At 43.1% G+C, this 18,367-nt stretch overlaps 1 protein-coding gene across 3 annotated transcripts in view; it reads left to right on the top strand.

Moving 5' to 3' along the window:
- Positions 1–18,367, top strand: part of LOC112237436 (AP-3 complex subunit delta-1) — a 43,501-nt gene that overhangs the window by 9,083 nt on the left and 16,051 nt on the right. For all 3 annotated transcript variants that reach the window (XM_024406130.2, XM_024406187.2, XM_024406059.2), the window contains exons 8-16: positions 1,387–1,460; positions 1,585–1,634; positions 2,011–2,060; positions 2,425–2,473; positions 6,233–6,378; positions 8,048–8,196; positions 8,494–8,724; positions 8,885–9,119; positions 9,221–9,366. In XM_024406130.2, coding sequence (XP_024261898.1) covers positions 1,387–1,460; positions 1,585–1,634; positions 2,011–2,060; positions 2,425–2,473; positions 6,233–6,378; positions 8,048–8,196; positions 8,494–8,724; positions 8,885–9,119; positions 9,221–9,366 — 1,130 coding nt within the window. The remainder of the gene's footprint in view (positions 1–1,386; positions 1,461–1,584; positions 1,635–2,010; positions 2,061–2,424; positions 2,474–6,232; positions 6,379–8,047; positions 8,197–8,493; positions 8,725–8,884; positions 9,120–9,220; positions 9,367–18,367) is intronic.

Below are 18,367 nucleotides of genomic sequence, written 5' to 3'. Positions count from 1 at the left end.
TTCATTCGCTGGAGACTCCCATCTCCCTCACTAACTTCAAGCACCAGCTGTCAGAGCAGCTCACAGATCACTGCACCTGTACATAGCCCATCTGTAAATAGCCCATCCAATCTACCTCATCCCCATACTGTATTTATTCATTTATTTATCTTGCTCCTTTGCACCCCAGTATCTCTACTTGAACATTCATCTTCTGCACATCTATCACTCCAGTGTTTAATTGCTATATCGTAATTACTTCGCCACCATGGCCTATTTTATTGCCTTACCTCCCTTATCTTACCTCATTTGCACACAATGTATATAGACTTTTTCTGCTGTATTATTGACTGTGTTTGTTTACTCCATGTGTAACTCTGTGTTGTTGTTTGTATCAAACTGCTTTGCTTAATCTTGGCCAGGTCGCAGTTGTAAATGAGAACTAGTTCTCAACTAGCCTACCTGGAAATAAAAACATAACAGTGAGCTACAAAGAAATTGTCACTGTCCCAATACTTGTTGTTTTGGCTCTGTACTCCAGCACTTTAGATTTGAAATGATACAATAACTACGAGGTTAAAGGGAAGACTGTCCGCTTTAATCTGGGGGTATTTTCATCCATCGCGGGCTAACCATTGAGAAATTACAGCATAGTCCCCCCATTTTTTTTTAGGGGACCAAAAGTATACAAATTCACTTACCTGTATTAAAGTAGTCCCCCAAGTAATTACTCCCAAGTAATGCTAACCTCTCACCATTACAATAACAGGGGAGGTTAGCATTTTTTGAAGGGTATGATATTTATGCCTCTAACTTTCTCCCTTATCTTTATTTACAATTCATTCAGGATTATCCGTAATCATGGTAGCATCCACATAAACGTAGAAGTGTTTGTAAATTAGAATATCAGATTTTTCTAACAAGTGTCTCCAAAATGACTACATTGTTTACAATTCACTTCTATTAAATCCAAAGTGCTGGAGTACAGAGCCAAAACATCAAAAAGTGTGTCACTCTTCCAATACTTTTGGAGCTAACTGTATATTAATATGTAGCCTAATAATCAGCATGCTTTCTTGGGTCGTAGTGGGAGGACCATACAACATCATCGCGTTCGATAGGATGGTTATTGTATTAATATTTGCTCATTATTCATTTTATCGACACACAAAGATCTCACCTTTTCTAGCGTATATTGTTTTGTCGACATTTGGAATGTTTACCAACATTTGCTGTTTACATCAGGCCTGTATTGACATTTTTTTTTTATCCGACATACTTTGCCCACATAAAGGTTGGATGGAAACCTGGTTAGTGAGTCAATGGAAATTACAAATGATTGTCCTTATCACAACATGGAGAGGTGTTGTTCCTTTAGTGTGTGTAATGGTGACGTGTGTTTTTCAGTTTGGTGCCCTCACACCCCTGGAGCCTCGTTTGGGGAAGAAGCTGATAGAACCCTTAACAAACCTCATCCACAGGTGAGACACCTACAGAGATTCCACAACCAATATGGGTTTTGTTGCATCACAAAAAGTTGTATGAGGAAAATATTGACGACCTGTCTTTCTCTACCCCTTTTCTTACCCTTTCTTCCTCTCACAGTACCTCTGCTATGTCACTTCTATATGAATGTGTCAACACTGTGATAGCAGGTCAGTAATCCTCTTTTCACTTGTTCTTCTTGTATCTCTGTTTAGTCGTCTGGTTATCTGTGTGCTGGGTAGCCGTACATCTTTGTGAAGCTTGTGTATAAACTGAAGATGTGCGCAGTTGAACCAAGCTATTTTCTCAACATTTATTTTTGATAAAAAATGTATTGCCATGTCTATAGTCTTCAGTGTGGGCAGTTTTGTTTGTGCCTTTGATGTGCTACTGAGGAGGTTGTTGACTCAATGCAGTTTGTTTTATGTTAAGTGAAAAACATCACTGAGCTTTCAAGATCACTGCTCTAACAGTGAACATTTAGTTTTTGACATGTATGTAAAGTTGTTGGCACAGCAGGATCTTATTGTTTGTCCTCTGTTTCAGTGTTGATTTCCCTGTCCTCTGGGATGCCAAATCACAGTGCTAGTATTCAGGTAAGTCCCAGACACCATGTCCACTTTTTCTCTTTTGTAGCTAATGATGTGAACGCTTTCCACTCCAATTTGATAACAATGCATGTTTACATCTTCTTTGTTTTTATCATCACAAGTCTATCAGTAGATGAACACCAAAAGATTGCGCAGGCTAGTGAAATTGTGATTAAAAAGCATTCATTTCTGAGCTCCTAAAATGTATAGAAATTCAAACTGTTCAAATGACTTTAGCTGGGTTCTATGGCTAGTGGGTTTCACCCACTTTCTGTGAATGTGCAGAATTGCTGTGCGCACGTGCCAATACTGGAGCTTGTTTGGAAAGGTTTATATTGATAGTAATGGCATGTTTCTCTCTCTCTCTCAGCTCTGTGTCCAGAAACTGCGAATCCTGATTGAAGACTCGGACCAGAACTGTGAGCCCTCTGTCAATGCCTGCAGTGTGTCATTCTCTCATTGTCTGCGTGTTTCTGAGTAGCCACCCATCTAGTTTACAGCGATCTAGATCCCAAAACTCTGGATAACAACATTTTGACCACTCCCCCGAAATGCAGGACGTTTGAAATGTCACTGTGCATAGTTGCAATTGCGACTCACAAGGTAGGGTTTTTGTCTTTATACCTTTATTATACACCTCTACTTCAACAGGCTATTTAGTTTCTAAACATTGAGTATATTTGAGCAGTAATTCATCAGTCTTAGCAGGTTACAGCTAACAGTAAGTTAACACATCTACGATCATTATGATGCATCTGGTGATTCGAGTTATCTGGGCAACTTGGTTGTGTGTAGATTAGATATACGTGGGCAGCTTTGTTTAAAAATAATAATAATAATTGAGTTCTCTGCTGATCCTCAAGGCCGTTTTGCTAGTTAGGATCATAACAACAGACTCTTGCCTTCTTTTGCTCCCATCGACACCTTTAAACTATTAGTCTCAAACATAGTACTGTTTACAGGGCTGCTCCTGACCTGCTCTGATGAAACCAAACCTGTATCTGCACAGCGATAGCACTTTACCTCAAGGTTGCATTCACACACATTGATCCAGAAACCTGATATACAGCTATCTTTTCCGGAGGTATCAACCGCTCCGATAAGAATCTGTTTAGTGGATGTTATATATTGCCTGATTCCACAAAAAAATGGTGTCTGTTATCAGATTAGTACATCTACCCATGACTCAAGTTGGTGGCAAAAAAACAAAACTTCCATGTGTATATGTTGTCTCGTGTGAATGTCGCCATCGTTCTGTTTGTATTTTCCTTTTCTTTGTGTTTTTAATTTCATGTTTTGTAGAGAAAATCTAATAGATGTGAAAATATCAGGTTAGTCAGTATGTTATGTATGGGCTATTCTATGCTAACAGAATTATGTGGAGATTCAGATTTTTCACTTTAGAATGCATGCCAAACAAAACATTGATTTCAAAGTTTAATAAACCGTACAACTCTATGCACTGACTACTTTGAAAAATGTACACTGGTAACAGAATTACGGCAAACCATTCCTCTGTTTTATTCTGTTACCAAACTTGTATCTGTACAGTTCTTCCTATAAATGTGTTTGTAAAATGTTCAGTGGGATTGTTAAAAGTAGTCCTTGTGCATAGAGTTCTACGGTTTGTTAAATGTTGAAATCAATGTTTTCTGTTTGGTATATATTGTAAATTGGGACTGAACTTCCTAATTTAGCCTCTGTTTCAATTGTCCTCATTAGAAAATGTGACTGACAACACGATCTGGGTCTTGGGAGGCGTGCTTTGATGTCAGTGTACTGTGTGTTTGAACTTGGGAAACGTTTGTACTTTCACTCTGCCAAAACAGTACACAGCTAGTCACTTGAAACATTAATCTAGAAGGAAGTAGCCTAGACTTAAAGTCTAAGCTACTTTCAGGTCTTGTGTTTGGAAGTAGCCTAGACTAGCTAGCAAGCTAGCCAACTTCTTTCGCCAATTAGCTTCAGCTGGCCGTTGTGCGACTGTGGCAAAGTTGATCTGACTTTGGATAGCTTATCGCTGGGGCTAGTTGGGGACTGTCAATAAATTACTCAATCTATGGGACAATATTTTCATGTTGCACATCTTTGTTGTCTTATTAAATGCTTTCAATATTTCTATTTCTACAATTTGTAGTTGGTTTGAGGTTAAGTCATTGAAATTTGCAGCTATAGAAATGTTAAATATTGTCCCATATACTGTACATTGTGTAATTTACTTATGGTCCCTAACTAGCCACATAGGGATATTGAATGTCAAACCAGATTGACCATTGGTATTATGATCGGGATGCGTGCAGCTGCGCTTTGACTTGAGGATTACTTGGGTGCTGTGGGCAGGATTGAAATAAACCCAAGGAAAACGTATAGTCCCATTAATTCCGTGACGTACCATTTCTTTCGTAATTATCTCGTAAATCTCCGTTTTGGATGAGAGTGACTATGACATGTATTCTATTTACACTTTGTAGTCAATTTTGACAGAATAAATATTTTGGAATATTATCGAGGCCGTTACCTATGTGGCATATCAGAGAAGTTGTTTACTGCCTTCAAAGTGAAAAATCTGATTCTCAGTGTAATTATATACTATATAAAACAGGCATTCAGAATAGTGACATGGGCCTACAGTAATGAGTCTAATGTAATCCGTGAGGTTTCAGTGGATGAGAGTGGCTAGTGGAGACAGACTGCATTTGGAAAGTATTCAGGCCCCTTGACTTTTTCCACACTTTGTTACATTAGTCTTAATCTAAAATTGATTAAATAGTCCCCCCCCCAAATCTACACACAATACCCCATAATGACAAAGCAGAAACACGCTTAAACATTTTCTGTGGGGGGGAGACTATACATTTACATTAGTATTCAGACCCTTTACTCGTTACTTTGTTGAAGCACCTTTGGCAGCCATTACAGCCTTGAGTCTCCTTGGGTATGACGCTACAAGCTTGGCTCACCTGTATTTGGGGAGTTTGTCATTCTTCTCTGCAGAGCTTCTCAAGCTCTGTCAGGTTGGATGGGGAGCGTCACTTCATAGCTATTTTCAGGTCTCTCCAGAGATGTTCGATCAGGTTCAAGTGTGCGCTCTGGCTGGGCCACTCACGGGCATTCAAAGACCTGTCCCAAAGCCACTCCTGAGTTGTCTTGGCTGTGTGCTTAAGGTCATTGTCCTGTTGTAAGGTGAACCAATCACCCCAGTCTGAGGTCCTGAGCAGGTTATCATCTTTCCCTCTATCCTGACTTGTCTCCAAGTCCCTGCCGCTTAAAAACATCCCCACAGCATGATGCTGCCACCACCATGCTTCTACGTAGGGATGGTGCCAGGTTTCCTACAGACGTGACGCTTGGCATTCAGGCCAAAGAGTTCAATCTTGGTTTCATCAGACCAGAGAATCTTGTTTCTCATGATCAGAGAGTCTTTCGGTGCCTTTTGACGAACTCCAAGCAGACTGTCGTGCCTTTTACAGAGGAGTGGCTTCCGTCTGGCCACTACCATAAAGACCTGATTGGTGGAGTGCTGCCGAGATGGTTGTCCTTCTGGAAGGTTCTTTCATCTCCATAGGAGCTCTAGCTCTGTTAGCGACCAAGGCCATTCTCCCCCGATTGTTCAGTTTGGCCAGGCGGCATCTCTAGGAAGAGTCTTGGTGGTTCCCAATTTCTTCCATTTAAGAATGATGGAGGCCACTGTGTTCTTGGGGACCTTCAATGCTGCAGACATTTTTTTGGCACCCTTCGCCAGATCTGTGGCTGACACAATCCTGTCTCAGAGCTCTACGGACAATTCCTTCGACCTCCTGGCTTGGTTTTTGCTCTGAATACTTATGTAAATAAGGTATTTCTGTAAAAAAAATATATACATTTGCATAAATGTCTATAAAACCTGTTTTGCATTGTCATTATGGGGTGTTGTGTGTAGATTGATAATTTTTTAAATGTATTTAATACATTTTAGAATAAGGCTGTAATTTAACCATGTGTAAAAAGTCAAGGGCCCTGAGTACTGGGAGGCAGGCTATAGCCATAAGGTAATGTATACTACAAAGTGTAAAGGCATGATGTATTGCTCGAGGACAAATCTCCATAGTGCAGAACCGCTACTCTAGTGCATGTGGAAGTAGAATAGAAGGCCCTGTGTATAGTGTCCAGGCCACTGAGTGTGTTGTCTCTGTTCGTAGTGAAGTACCTGGGCCTGCTGGCCATGTCCAAGATACTGAAGACTCATCCCAAGTCTGTCCAGTCCCACAAGGACCTCATCCTCCAATGTCTGGATGACAAGGACGAGTCCATCCGCCTGAGGGCTCTAGACCTGCTCTACGGCATGGTGCTTGTCACTGTCATAACACACGGTCATTGAAAACACACTGACCCTACCCCCATGTCTTCACCACCTAGATCTACTCATGGGGAAATGCCCTAAGCTCAAAAACCGAATTTCATTGTTATCTACAGTACCAGTAAAATGTTTGGACACTCCTACTCATTCCAGGGTTTATCTTTATTTTTACTAATAATGAAGAGATCAAAACTATGAAATAACACATGGAATGATGTAGTAACCAGAAAAGTGTTTAATATATCAAAATATATTTTATATTTGAGATTCTTCAAAGTAGCCACCCTTTGCCTTGACCACAGCTTTGCCCACTTGGCATTCTCTCAACCAGCTTCATGAGGTAGTCACCTGGAATGCATTTCAATTAACAGGTGTGCCTTGTTAAAAGTTCATTTTGTGGGATTTCTTTCCTTCTTAATGTGTTTGAGCCAATCAGTTGTGTTGTGACAAGGTAGGGGTGGTATACAGAAGATAGCCCTATTTAGTAAAATACCAAGTCCATATTATGGCAAGAACAGCTCAAATAAGCAAAGAGAAAGGACAGTCCATCATTACTTTAAGACATGACGGTCCGTCAATACGGAACATTTCAAGAACTTTGAAAGTTTCTTCAGGTGCAGTCGCAAAAACCATCAAGCGCTATGATCAAGTTACCTCTGCTACCCAAATAAATGCTTCACAGAGTTCAAGTATCAGACACATCAACTTTTCAGAGGAGACTGTGAATCAGGCTTTCAGGGTTGATTGCTGCAAAGAAACCACTACTAAAGGACACCAATAATAAGAAGAGACTTGCTTGGGCCAAGAAACACGAGTGATGGGCATTAGACCGGTGGAAATCTGTCCTTTGGTCTGATGAGTCCACATTTTTGGTTCCAACCGCCGTGTCTTCATGAGACGCAGAGTAGGTGAATGGATGATCTCCGCATGTGTGGTCCCCACCTTGAAGCATGGAGGAGAATGTGATGGTGATGGTGCTTTGCTGGTGACACTGTCAGTGATTTATTTAGAATTCAAGGCACACTTAACCAGCATGGCAACCAGCAGTCCCACTAAGCCTAAACCAGATGGGATGGTATATCATTTGTTTTTCAACAGGACAATGACCCAAAACACACCTCCAGGCTTTGTAAGGGCTATTTGATCAAGAAGTAGAGTGATGGAGTGCTGCATCAGATGACCTGACCTCCACAATCACCTGACCTCAACCCAATTTGAGATGGTTTGGGATGAGTTGGACCGCAGAGTGAAGGAAAAGCATTCAACAAGTGCTCAGCATATGTGGGATCTCCTTAAAGACTGTTGGAGAAGTATTCCAGGTGAAGCTGGTTGAGAGAATGCCAAGATTGTGCAAATCTGTCATCAAGGCAAATGGTGGCTATTTGAAGAATCTGAAATATAAAATATTTTTATTTGTTTAACACTTTTGGGGTTAATGCATGATTCCATATGTGTTATTTCATAGTTTTGATGTCTTCACTATTATTCTACAATGTAGAAAATAGTAAAAATAAAGCAAAACTATTGAATGAGTAGGTGTGTCCAAACCTTTGACTGGTACTGTATGTGTATAGCCTAATGCCTCCCTGATCACAGTACAGTTTCTGATGTCCCCATTGCTTTGTTTCTCATCGACTACTCATTGATGTGTTCCCAGGTGTCCAAGAAGAACCTGATGGAGATAGTGAAGAAGCTGATGCTGCACGTGGACAAAGCCGAGGGAACCACTTACAGAGATGAGCTGCTCACCAAGATCATTGACATCTGCAGCCAGAGCAACTACCAGTACATCACCAACTTTGAATGGTCAGCACAACTTACTGGCAGGGCAAATATATTGGTCTCTGATTCTTTTAGATTCATACTTTCTGTGAGTTTGAGTCTCCGTGTCTCTCAAATAGTTGAAATGCTCACGAGTCAAAACGTATTGCAGTAATGTGTCTTGCTGTAAATAATTCACAAAAGTTTTTGCATCGTACTGGCCCACTACTTATCTTCTTTTTGGGGGTTTACCTGCCATTTAGGGGCCTACCTTCCACTGACTTTCTCACCTGTCTCTCAGGTACATCAGTCTGACCGCCTGTCTCTGTTTCCGTCTCTCAGGTACATCAGTATCCTGGTGGAGCTGACCCGTCTAGAGGGCACGCGGCACGGCCACCTCATCGCCTCCCAGATGCTGGACGTTGCCATCCGGGTGAAAGCCATCCGAGCCTTCGCCGTGGCCCAGATGGCTACTCTGCTGGACAACGCCCACCTGCTGACCGGCAACACACAGCACAGTGGCATCTGTGAGGTGCTCTACGCCGCCGCCTGGATCTGTGGAGAGTTCTCAGAGTATGTATTCATCCAATCCTCCTCTACAAGAACACATGCAGACACATACAGTTATTAGCAAGAATGTTTTCCACTAAGTCAAACTAGCTAAAATCATGCCAGTTCAGCCCTGTATCATTGGCTCATCCCTCATCCTGTGCCATCCTCCTATCTTCCCCAGACACCTGGAGGACCCCATGGCGACTCTGGAGGCCATGCTGCGTCCCAAGGTGGCCACCCTGCCGGGCCACATCCAGGCCGTGTACGTGCAGAACGCTGCCAAGCTGTTTTCTACGGTGCTGTGCGGCCAGGAGGGGGCGCCAGCGGACAGCAAGGTGGCCCAGGAGACCAGCCAGCTGCTCATTGACAGGCTTCCTGTGTTTGTCCAGAGTGACAACCTGGAGGTGCAGGAGAGGGTGAGTCACATGGCTAACATCGGTTAACCTCGGGGCTATTGGCCGTTTGAAAGGAGAATACCTTTTCCAGTACACTTCTCTCTCTGTGCTCCCCTCCCCAGGCCTCCTGCATCCTGCAACTGGTGAAGTACATCCAGAAGCTGCAGCAGAAGGACGTGGAGGTGGCTGAGGAGGTGACAGCTCTGTTTGCTGGAGAGCTCAACCCTGTGGCCCCCAAGGCACAGAAGAAAGTGCCTGTTCCTGAAGGGTCAGTCTGCCTGCCGCTCTCCCCTACTCACAATTAAGCTTATAGTAATACACAACATCAGAAATATATTTTATAGTGCTACACTGAACAAAAATCTAAACACAACAGTTTTGTAACACAATGCCACATATGTCTCAAGTTTTGAGGGAGCATGCAATTGGAATGCTGACTGCATGAATGTCCACCAGAGCTGTTGCCAGATAATTTAATGTTCATCTTCTACCATAAGCCGCCTCCAATGTCATTTTAGAGGATACAGGCAGTACATCCAACCTGCCTCACATCCTTATACCACGTGTGACCACGCCAGCCCAGGACCTCCACATCCGGCTTCTTCACCTGTGGGATCATCTGAGACCAGCCCCCCTGGACTTTTTAAATTATTTTTATTTCATTGGACAGCTGATAAAACTGTGTTTGAGTGTTTGAACAACCAAAGAATTTCTGCACAAACTGTCAAACCGTCTCAGTGAAGCTCATCTGCGTGCTTGTCGTCCTCACCAGGATCTTGACCTGACTGCGGTTTGGCATCATAACTGACTTCAGTGGGCAAATGCTCACCTTCGATGGCCACTGGTATGCTGGAAAAGTGTGCACCTCACTGATTTATCCCAGTTTCAACTGTACCGGGCAGATGACAGACAGCGTGTATGGCGTCATGTGGGCGAGCGGTTTGCTGATGTCAACGCTGTGAACAGAGTGCCCCATGGTGGCGGTGGGGTTATGGTATGGGCAGCCATAAGCTACAGACACCAAACACAATTGCATTGTGTCGATGGCCATTTCTATGCACAGAGATACCGTGACTAGATCCTGAGGCTCATTGTCGTGCCATTCATCCACCACCATCACCTCATTTTCAGCATGATAATGCACGGCCCCATGACGCAACGATCTGTACACAATTCCTGGAAGCTGAAAATGTCCCAGTTCTTCCATACTCACCAGACATGTCACTTATTGAGCATGTTTGGGATGCTCTGGATCGACATGTACGACAGCGTGTTCCCGTTCCCGCCAATATCCAGCAACTTCGCACAGCCATTGAAGATGAGTGGGACAACATTCCAGTAGGCCACAATCAACAGTCTGATCAACTCTATGCGAAGGACATGTGTCGCACTGCATTAGGCAAATGGTGATCACACAAGATACTGACTGGTTTTCTGATCCTTACCTTTTTTTAAGGTTTTCATAGATAAGGACCTAATGAATTTATTTAAATTGACTGACTTCCTTTATACAGTACATTCAGAAAGTATTCAGACCCGTTGACCTTTCCCCCTTTTGTTACGTTACAGGCTTATTCTAAAATGGATTAAATCATTTTTTCCCCTCCTCAATCTACACACAATACCCCATAAGGACAAAGCAAAAACAGGTTTTCAGAAATGTTTGCAAATGTATTCAAAATAAGAAACTGAGAACACGTTTAAATAAGTATTCAGAAACTTTACTCAGTACTTTGTTGAAGCATCTTCAACAGCGATTATAGCCTTGAGTTATCTTGGGTATTACGCTACAGGCGTGGCACACCTGTATTTGGGGAGTTTCTCTCATTCTTCTCTGCAGATCCTCTCAAGCTCTGTCAGGTTGGATGGGGAGCGTCTCTGCAGAGCTATTTTCAGGTCTCTCCAGAGATGTTCGATCGGGTTCAAGTCTGGACTCAGGCTGGGCCACTCAAGGACATTCAGTCTTGTCCTGAAGCCACTCCTGCATGGTCTTCAAATAAAAAAAATTTGGTTACATACACATTGTTAGCAGATGTTAATGCGAGTGTAGCGAAATGCTTGTGCTTCTAGTTCCGACAGTGCAGTAATATCTAACAATTCCCCAACATCTACCTAATACACACATCTAAAGGGGTGAATGAGAATATGTACATATAAGTATATGGATGAGCGATGGCCGAGCTGCGTAGGCAAGGTGCAGTAGATGGTATAAAATACAGTATATACATGTGATATGAGTAATGTAACATATGTAAACATTGTTTAAAGTGACAAGTGATCCATTTATAAAGTGGCCAATGATTGGGTCTCAATGTAGGCAGCAGCCTCTGAGTTAGTAATTGCTGTTTAGCAGTCTGATGGCCTTGAGGTGCTGTTTTTCAGTCTCTTGGTCCCAGCTTTGATGAACCTGTACTGACCTTGCCTTCTGGATGATAGCGGGGTGGACGGGCAATGGCTCAGGCGGTTGTTGTCCTTGATGATCTTTTTGGCCTTCCTGTGACATCGGGTGCTGTACGTGTCCTGGAGGGAAGGTAGTTTGGCCCCGGTGATGCGTTGTTCAGATCACACCACCCTCTGGAGAGCCTTGCGGTTGAGGGCGGTGCAATTGCCGTACCAGGCTGTGATACAGCCTGACAGGATGCTCTCAATTGTGCATCTGTAAAAGTTGGTCCGAGCTTTGGGTGACAAGCCAGATTTCTCCAGCCTCCTGAGGTTGAATAGGCGCTGTTGCGCCTTCACCACACTGTCTGTGTGGGTGGACCATTTCAGTTTGTCTGTGACGTGTACGCAGAGGAACTTAAAATGTTCCACTTTCTCCACTGCTGTCCCTTTGATGTGGATAGGGGGTGCTCCCTCTGCTGTTTCCTGAAGTCCACGATCATCTCCTTTGTTTTGTTGACGTTGAGTGAGAGGTTATTTTCCTGGCAACACACTCCGAGGGCCCTCACCTCCTCCCTGTATGCTGTCTCGTCGTTGTTGATAATCAAGCCTACTACTGTTGTGTCATCTGCAAAGTTGATGAGTGAGTTGGAGGCGTGCATGGCCACGCTGTCGTGGATGAACAGGGAGTACAGAAGAGGGCTGAGCACGCAACCTTGTGCGGCCCCAGTGTTGAGGGTCAGCGAAATGGAGTTGTTTCCTACCTTCACCACCTGGGGGCGGCCCGTCAAAGTCCAGGACACGTTTGCACAGGGTGGGGTTGAGACCCAGGGCCTCCAGCTTGATGACTAGCTTGGAGGGTACTATGGTGTTGAATGCTGAGCTGTAGTCAATGAACAGCATTCTTAGATAGGCATTATTTTTGTCCAGATGGGATAGGGCTGTGTGCTTAGGGTCGTTGTCCTGTTGGAAGGTGAACCTTCGCCCCAGTCTGAGGTCCTGTGCACTCTGGAGCAGGTTTAAATCAAACATCTCTTTCTACTTTGCTCCGTTCATCTTTCCCCCAATCCTGACTAGTTTCCCAGTCCCTGCCGCTGAAAAACATCCCACAGCATGATGCTTCCACTAGGGTTGCACATTTTGGGGAATATTCAGAGGTGGAAACTTTCTGTGGAAATTAACGGGAATATATATGAATTAGGGGAAATATATGCAAATTCATATTAATACCATTTAAATGTAGATGTTTTTGGCATTGGATATATTTACCATATCTTATGGAGAGAGAAACATAAACCTTTTACCTTATCATAAGTAAACATAATTGCAAATGATTAAATCCTTCCAATAGAAATATTTAAAAAACAATTTAGTTACGAATTGAACTTTAATTAAATGAGTTGACTATTCACATGGGATGATTTCCCTGAACAACAAAAGAAAGGGAATACTGAATGATCCATAGCATCTCCCACAATCGTTTTCAACATACATCTGTAAAATGATAGTCTAGAAACAAAGTCTTTGGTTGTCTTCCTCTCAGGCTTCCATGTCTTCTCCCTGGACCTCCTCAATGTACACCTCTTGAACATCAGACTCTGAGGCCTCATCTTCACCTTCCAACCGTGACAACGAGCCATCCTGAACAAGCTCATAAAGCCTCAAATTTGCCCGGATGGCCACCTATTTTTCAAGCCTGTTGCGTGCTTTGGTGTGTGTGTTCCCAAACAAGGACCAGTTGCGCTCTGAGGCGTCTGATGTTGGGATTTGGAGGATGATGGAGGCAACAGGGGAAAGAGCCTCAGATCCACAAAGTCCCTTCCACCAGGTGGCTGATGAGATATATGTTGGCACGACTGCCATATTGCATCTCCATCCCAAAGCCCTTGCTTGGAAGTGTACTTTGCCAGACTGCCAAGAATCTTGCCCTCATCCAGGCCAAGGTGGTGAGACCCGGTAGTGATGACACCATAGGCCTTGTTGATCTCTGCACCACAGGATGCTCTTGCAAGCATACTTGGGGTCCAACATGTACACTGTGGCGTGTATGGGCTTCAGGCAGAAGTCTTCACGCTTTTTGATGTATTTCAGAACTGCAGTTTGGAGCAACAGTGAAGTGGGCAGGGCAGTACGGATTTCTTCTCTTACATCTGCAAGCCGAGTCTGAACATCAGACAGGATGGCATTGTCTCCCTCAATCCGTGCAATGGCAACTGCTATAGGTTTCAGGAGTTTCAGGCTGCTTACCATCTTCTCCCAAAATAAATCCTCCAGGAGGATCCTCTTGATGGGGCTGTCCGTATTGGCAGACTGTGATATGGCCATTTCTTGGAGAGACTCCTTCCCCTCCAGGAGACTGTCAAACATGATGACAACACCACCCCAATTGGGTGTTGCTGGGCAGCTTCAATGTGGTGCTCTTATTCTTATCACTTTGCTTAGTGAGGTAGATTGCTGCAATAACTTGATGACCCTTCACATACCTAACCATTTCTTTGGCTCTCTTGTAGAGGGTATGCATTGTCTTCAGTGCCATGATGTCCTTGAGGAGCAGATTCAATGCATGAGCAGCAAAGCCAATGGGTGTTATGTGAGGGTAGGACTCCTCCACTTTAGCCCAAGCAGCCTTCATGTTCGCAGCATTGTCTGTCACCAGTGCAAATACCTTCTGTGGTCGAAGGTCATTGACTACTGCCTTCAGCTCATCTGCAATGTAGAGACCGGTGTGTCTATTTTCCCTTGTGTCTGTGCTCTTGTAGAATACTGGTTGAGGGGTGGAGAGGATGTAGTTAATTATTCTTTGCCCACAAACATTCCATGTCTGGTTGGAGGGGTGTATGCTGGGGGAAGAAACATACAGAAATGTCTTCCAATACACATTGCCTGTGAGCATCAGAGGTGAACCAGTTGCATACACAGCTCGAGCAAATCATTATCAGCATTTCTGACTTCATTCCCCCATTGAGTCAAAAAAAATATTCCAGCAGAACCATAAGCTTTTGCTATCGATAAGGTTTCTGATTCATAATTTTCACCTCGAATAGAAGTAGGTTGCTTGTTGTGAGCGCTGAGGGAACATTATGCACTTGGCCAGATGATTCTGCATCTTTGTTGCATTTGTTAAATATGATTTGGCACAGTATTTGCAAATGCACACAGCTTTTGCTTTCACATTAGCTGCAGTGAAATGTCTCCACACAGAGTAGAAAAAGAGTAGAAAATGTCTCCTGTAAAGAGTAGAAAAAGAAGAGTAAAAGAGACAATACACAATTGGGGTTTTAGGCTGGGTTTCTGTACAGCACTTTGAGAAATCAGCTGATGTACGAAGGGCTATATAAATACATTTGATTTGATGTACAGATATATTTAGGCAGATTAAACAACTCCTTTGTAAGATAAACGTTTTAAAATGAAACATGTATGGAAACAGGTGAATTAACACCTGAAATTGTTAACAAGTTAGAAATGATTTAAACACACTTTGTTGTAGGCTATTATTTACTAGTTAACAAAAAAAATCATGCATGTCATATAAAATATATTCACCCCACCCAGTATTGTAATCAAAACTTACCAGAAAGCATGTAGTCCTTGGCTCAGACAGTGTAGTAGTGTGGGCTCAATAGCATCTCATTAGTGTGCAAGATCTTGAATAAGCTGTACATGTGATGGAAGAATGCACTGTGCATGCAGAGGGTTGCAATTCCATTGAGTTGGGGATAGTTTAACCACAATATGCCACAAGACCTAGAATTGCTTTGTGTCTCCCACAAAAAATAGATTTTAAGCAAAATTCCCCAAATTCCCGGGCTTAGTTACCCATGGAAAATTTCCAGAAAAGTTTCCGACCCTTTGCAACCCTGGTTGCCACCACCATACTTCACCGTAGGGATGTTGCCAGGTTTCCTCCAGACTTGGCATTCAAACCAAAGAGTTCAATCTTGGTTTCATCAGACCAGAGAATCTTGCTTCTCATGATCTGAGAGTTCTTTAGGTGCCTTTTGGCAATCTCCAAGCAGGATGTCATGTGCCTTTTACTGACCACTCTACCATAAAGGCCTGATTGGTGGAGTGCTGCGGAGATGGTTGTCTTTCTGGAAGGTTCTCCCATCACCACAGAGGAACTCTGTCAGAGTGACCATCAGGTTCTTGGTCACCTCCCTGATCATAGCCCTTCTCCCCCGATTGTTCAGTTTGGCCAGGCGGCCAACTCTAGGAAGAGTCTTGGTGGTTCCAAATTTCTTCCATTTAAGACTGATGGAGGCCACTGTGTTCTTGGACCTTCAATGATGCAGACATTTTTGGTACCCTTTCTCAGATCTGTGCCTCAATTACAATCCTGTCTCAGAGCTCTACGGACAATTCCTTCGACCTCATGACATGGTTTTTTCTCCGACATGCACGGTCAAATGTGGGAACTTTTATATAGACAGGTGTGTGCCTTTCCAAATCATGTCCAATCAATTGAATTTACCACAGGTGGACACCAATCAAGTTGTAGAAACATCTCAAGGATTATCACTTGAAAAAGGATACACCGAAGCTCAATTTTGAGTCTTAATACAGGGTCTTAAAAGGGTCTTAATACAGTTGAAGTCGGAAGTTTGCATACACCTTAGCCAAATACATTTAAACTCAGTTTTTTTTTACAATTCCGGACATTTAATCCTAGTAAAACTCCCCTGTCTTAGGTCAGTTAGGATCACCACTTTATTTTAAGAATGTGAAATGTCAGAATGATAATATTTTAGCTTTTATTTCTTTCATCACATTCCCAGTGGGTCAGAAGTTTACATACACTTACATAAAATGTACATACAATTAGTATTTGGTAGCATTGCCTTTAAATTGTTTAACTTGGGTCAAATGTTTTGGGTAGCCTTCCACAAGCTTCCCACAATAATTTGGGTGAATTTTGTCCCATTCCTCCTGACAGAACTGGTGTAACTGAGTCAGGTTTGTTGGCCTCCTTGCTCGCACACGCCTTTTCAGTTCTGCTCACAAATCTTCTATAGAATTGAAGTCAGGGCTTTGTGATGGTCACTCAATACCTGGACTTTGTTGTCCTTAAGCCATTTTTTCCACAACTTTGGAAGTATGCTTGGGGTCATTGTCCATTTGGAAGACCCATTTGCGAGCAAGCTTGAACTTCCTGACTAATGTCTTGATGTTGCTTCAATATATCCATATAATTATCCTCCCTCATGATTCCATCTATTTTGGGAAGTGCACCAGTAACTCATGCAGCAAAGCACCCCCACAACATGATGCTGCCACCCCCGTGCTTCATGGTTGGGAAGGTGCTATTCGGCTTGTAAGCATTCCCCTTTTTCCTCCAAACATAACAATGGTCATTATGGCTAAACAGTTCAATTTTTGTTTCGTCAGACCAGAGGACATTTCTCAAAAGTACAATCTTTGTCCCCATGTGCAGTTGCAAACCGTAGTCTGGCTATTTAATGGCGGTTTTGGAGCAGTGGCTTCTTCCTTGCTGAGCAGCCTTTCAGATTATGTCGATATAGGACTCGTTTTACTGTGGATATAGATACTTTTGTACCTGTTTCTTTTGATTTTCCCATGATGTCAAGCAAAGACCCACTGTGTTTGAAGGTAGACCTTGAAATACATCCACAGGTACACCTCCAATTGACTCAAATTATGTCAGTCAACTTTGTGTACAGTTGTGGCCAAAGGTTTTGAGAATGACACAAATATTAATTTCCACAAAGTTTGCTGCTTCAGTGTCTTTAGATATTTTTGTCAGATGTTACTATGGAATACTGAAGTATAATTACAAGCATTTCATAAGTGTCAAAAGCTTTTATTGACAATTACATGAAGTTGATGCAAAGAGTCAATATTTCCAGTGTTGACCCTTCTTTTTCAAGACCTCTGCAATCCGCCCTGGCATGCTGTCAATTATCTTCTGGGCCACATCCTGACTGATGGCAGCCCATTCTTGCATAATCCATGCTTGGAGTTTGTCAGAATTTGTGGGTTTTTGTTTGTCCACCCGCCTCTTGAGGATTGACCACAAGTTCTCAATAGGATTAAGTTCTGGTGAGTTTCCTGGCCATGAACCCAAAATATCGATGTTTTGTTCCCCGAGCCACTTGGTTATCACTTTTGCCTTATGGCAAGGTGCTCCATCATGCAGGAAAAGGCATGGTTCGTCACCAAACTGTTCCTGGATGGTTGTGAGAAGTTGCTCTCGAAGGATGTGTTGGTACCATTCTTTATTCATGGCTGTGTTCTTAGGCAAAATTGTGAGTGAGCCCCACTCCCTTGGCTGAGAAGCAAACCCACACACGAATGGTCTCAGGGTGCTTTACTGTTGGCATGACACAGGACTGATGGTAGCGCTCACCTTGTCTTCTCCGGACAAGCTTTTTTTCGGATGCTCCAAACAATCAGAAAGGGAATTCATCAGAGAAAATGACTTTACCCCAGTCCTCAGCAGTCCAATCCCTGTACCTTTTGCAGAATATCAGTCTGTCCCTAATGTTTTTCCTGGAGAGAAGTGGCTTCTTTGCTGCCCTTCTTGACACCAGGCCATCCTCTAAAAGTCTTTGTCTCACTGTGCGTGCAGATGCCCTCACACCTGCCTGCTGCCATTCCTGAGCAAGCTCTGTACTGGTGGTGCCCCGATCCTGCAGCTGAATCAACTTTAGAAGATGGACCTGGCGCTTGCTGGACTTTCTTGAGCACCCTGAAGCCTTCTTCACAACATTTGAACCACTCTCCTTGAAGTTCTTGATGATCTGATAAATGGTTGATTCAGGTGCAATCTTACTGGCAGCAATGTCCTTGCCTGTGAAGCCCTTTTTGTGCAAAGCAATGATGACGGCACATGTTTCCTTGCAGGTAACCAGAGGAAGAACAATGATTCT

This window comes from Oncorhynchus tshawytscha, linkage group LG01 (genome assembly GCF_018296145.1).
Source record: "Oncorhynchus tshawytscha isolate Ot180627B linkage group LG01, Otsh_v2.0, whole genome shotgun sequence".
Taxonomy (NCBI): domain Eukaryota; kingdom Metazoa; phylum Chordata; class Actinopteri; order Salmoniformes; family Salmonidae; genus Oncorhynchus; species Oncorhynchus tshawytscha.
The sequence above is the reverse complement of the archived record's forward strand: the minus strand, read 5'-3'. Positions and strand labels throughout refer to the sequence as shown.